Source organism: Nicotiana tabacum, chromosome 20 (assembly GCF_000715075.1).
Source record: "Nicotiana tabacum cultivar K326 chromosome 20, ASM71507v2, whole genome shotgun sequence".
Classification (NCBI taxonomy): domain Eukaryota; kingdom Viridiplantae; phylum Streptophyta; class Magnoliopsida; order Solanales; family Solanaceae; genus Nicotiana; species Nicotiana tabacum.
In genome coordinates, this window is record NC_134099.1 from 91,400,150 (window position 1) to 91,403,744 (window position 3,595).

Here is a 3,595-nt window from a genome sequence, read left to right on the forward strand (position 1 = left end):
AGAGTAATCGAGATGGCTTTGAGTGAAGCCTGATGCAAGCAGAGAAGATGTCAATTTGATGTTCTATTGCTTGGAAGCTTGCTTGAGTCCATAGAGGGACTTAAGCAACCTGCAGGCCTGCTGTTTACCTTCAGTAGCAGAAAACCCTTGAGGCATGGTCATATATACTTCCTCATTGAGATCTCCCTGCAAAAATGCATTGTAGACATCCATTTGATGTATAGCCCAGTTCTTGGATGCAACAATTGAAATAACTGATAGAACAATAACCATTTTCACCACAGGGAAAAAGGTTTCCTGATAATCTAGCCCATCTTTTTGGCTATAACCTTTGGCCACAAGCCTTGCTTTGAATCTTTCGACCTCACCTATAGCTTTATACTTTATTTTGTATACCACCGACAACCAATTGCCCTTTTACCAGGTGGCAGTGACACCACCTCCTATGTCTTGTTATCTTCCAAAGCTTGTATTTCAACTTTCATAGCATCAATCCATCTAGGATCCTTAACTGCTTTAACATAAGACTTAGGTTCAGTCTCTAATGAGAATTTAGAGATAAAACTCTGTTATTGAACAGACAAACCATTGTAGGCCACCATCTGCAATGGGATACAAACACTTGGTAGTAGATTGTTGTCCTTTGTCTGGGACTACATAATCCTTAAGCCATAATGGTGGCTTAATAGTCCTCTTTGGCCTGGCATTAGTAGGGCTGGTAACAGGAAGAGGCCCCTCAGAAATTAGTAAAGCATGCTGGGGATCAAACATGATTTGCAGGGGGAGAGGCGTCTCTATGGATAATCACTCCTTTGGAGAAAATGTTGCATCATCTGTACCTGTAGGCTGAGACACAGGTTGTGGTGTAATAGAAACGTAGGGTACTGAGGGTATTGAGTCATCAAAAGAGGGCATATGTGAACAGAGAAGAAAGGAACGAAAACAGAGAAATGCATTCTGTTAAAATGATAAGTGTCAGTACAAGTAGTGGAAAGATACATTTATACAACTAATACCTAACTAACTATACTAACACCAACTCACTAAACTATGGTTCTAACTAACTTAACTATACAATGGTTAGGTAATAGCTGTACCACTATGATCCTTTACAATCCTTATAAATTAAGATATAGTAAAAGGGCTAGACAGCCCAATAAAAGATTAGCAGATTGTGAGTGAGAGAACCTGGCTGAATCTGCACGATGACTTGAAGCTATAAAAGGGAAGCAACCACAAGAACTTGAAGCTATAACAAGGAATGGAAGAACTTGCATGTTTATCTTTTTTTTTAGCTAAAGTTTAGCAGTCTGGAATCTCCCTTTTCTATTTTCCCTTTTTTTTGTCCTGTTTTCCCTAATTTGTGGATTGTAAGATTGTAATTTCTCCTGCTTCAGTTGATATTAAGCTCCATTATTACAACATTTGAATCAAAATAAACCGATTCAAGGAAGAAATGCTTTAACAATAATTAAATCATCAGGTTTTACTTCATCAAAGAACACAAAAATCAGCTCTAGAAGGAGAACATTCTTGACAAAAAAGGAAAAGGGAAAACCCTTAGTCAGTCAAGAAAATAAACAGATTGAAAGTTTAAGTTAATTAGAATCTAAACAAACACAGTCTAGGCATACACAGAACTTAACAGCTGATGTTTTCACAACTAAGATTAAATTTAAAGATTTAAGTTATATACTATGTTATAATATGTCAATTAGTATCATTTAACAACTCATACTTACATAAGAATTTTTACGCCATCGTGCATATAACTTAAACTCTTGACATAAAAGTTCTAAATCTTCACCCAATTAACATACTTCGAAAACCAAGAAGGCAGAAGCTATAACCATTCAATTAACAATATCAAACCAAATCTTCACCCAGAATCTTCAAGGAGCAGCAGCAACATTCAAATGCTTTGCAATCTCAAAAGAAACAAAAGCATCAACACAAGCATATTTAATTTGATCCAAACTCAACCACTCACTGTCCCACCTACCCATAGTAATATGTCTAGGCTTCTCAATCTCTCTTCCAAGAACAACATTGCACAGCTCCTTCAACCCAGCAGTTTTCAAATTACTCATCTCATATGCATCAGCTGCCAAAACTCTCAAATCCACCATATTCCTCACGGTAAGCTCGTGATCTTCAACCAACTTCTCCACATCGTTCTCAACTCCAACCCCAACAAACGTGTAGTCTCCGTTGGACAGAAAACTAACGAGGGAATCTGGAATTGAACTGCAGTAGAGGAGTTGGAATATGAGGCAACGGCGATCGACGCAGAGCTGGAGAGTTGCAACTTTGAATTGCTGATTGCGGTGGAAACTGGGCCGCCACTCGACGTCAAGTCCAACGATGAGATGGCGGCGGTCGTGGAGAGAGGATTCGGTTTCGGAGATCCACTGAGTGACGATTTCCGGATCGGAAGTAACCGTTGTTTTGATTGTGTCGCTGTGGAAGTAAACGTCAAAGAGGTCGTAGCGGTTGTCTTGCTCCTCGTTGTCTACAATCCGGAAGGTAGTCATGGCGGCTGCTTTCAATGGAGGGTGAAATGTTGTGGAAAAGGGGATCGCCGTAAATAGAGAAGGGTTTTGTAAAAAGCGGAACAATTGCGACGAAAAACGTACTGTCCGTTGTACCTTGGGGAAATTAGGTGGACTCCTTGTCACAGTACGGAACGGTATGACACGCATTGTTAATGGGGGATTAAAGACTTTGTTACCTATCCAATTCATTATGCATTTTTATGGTACTAACGTATCGGCTCCTATTACCTTTTTGAGCTGAGGATCTCCTGAAAACAGTCTCTCTACCCTTCGGGGGGGTAGGGGTAAGGTCTGCGTACATATTACCCTCCCCAGACCTCACTTGTGAGATTATACTGGGTCGTTGTTGTTGTTGTTGTTGTTACAACCCATTCAGCTTGACACTATTTTTTATTAGGATTTTGACACAATTACTAACAAAAAATAAAATTATTTATTCTTGTCTACTCATTTATTTTTCTACCCATAAACTAATTACATTTCCTACCCATGATAGGTTTTGTGAAGAATTTTTTCTTTATTCTCCAATTCTTTTTTTATTTCTATGCTTCTTTTCTTTTCTTTTTTCTTTTTTTTTTCTTTTCTCCTTTTCTTTATTCTTGTTTTCTTCTTTTTTCCTATTCTAATTTCATTTAACTTCTTTTTTTTATATTCTTTTTCTCTTCATAATCTAATTTTATTTACTATTTTCATTATTTTTTATTATTCTTTTTTTTAATTATTACTAAAGAAAAATTAAATTGTATACCAATTAAATGTAGCTAATACAATTAAAAAAATATTAACTAACATATGATACCAGTATAGTATATAATTATACCAACAGGGTACAATTGTACGCAAAGAGTTAAAAAAAATTTAATTCAATTATCAAACTGAAATAATATCAGTTGTCAATAAAAATTTCAAAAAATTCTAAAGGATCTAATTGTAAGAGTATATCGTTACATTATATAGCATACTATAATTTTATTTTATTTTTGCATTTTTAATTTGCCTCTCACACTAGGTAAAAGCTTAAAGCAAATTAAAAGGAAAAA

At 36.3% G+C, this 3,595-nt stretch overlaps 1 protein-coding gene across 1 annotated transcript; it reads right to left on the bottom strand.

Annotated features, from left to right (window-relative positions):
- Window positions 1–1,698: 1,698 nt before the first annotated feature.
- On the bottom strand, window positions 1,699–2,706 carry LOC107803048 (3'-5' exonuclease-like). Its single transcript, XM_016626650.2, has one exon. The coding sequence runs from the start codon at window positions 2,700–2,702 to the stop codon at window positions 1,893–1,895; it is 810 nt and encodes a 269-aa protein (XP_016482136.2). The 5' UTR covers window positions 2,703–2,706; the 3' UTR covers window positions 1,699–1,892.
- Between the last annotated feature and the right edge of the window lie 889 nt (window positions 2,707–3,595).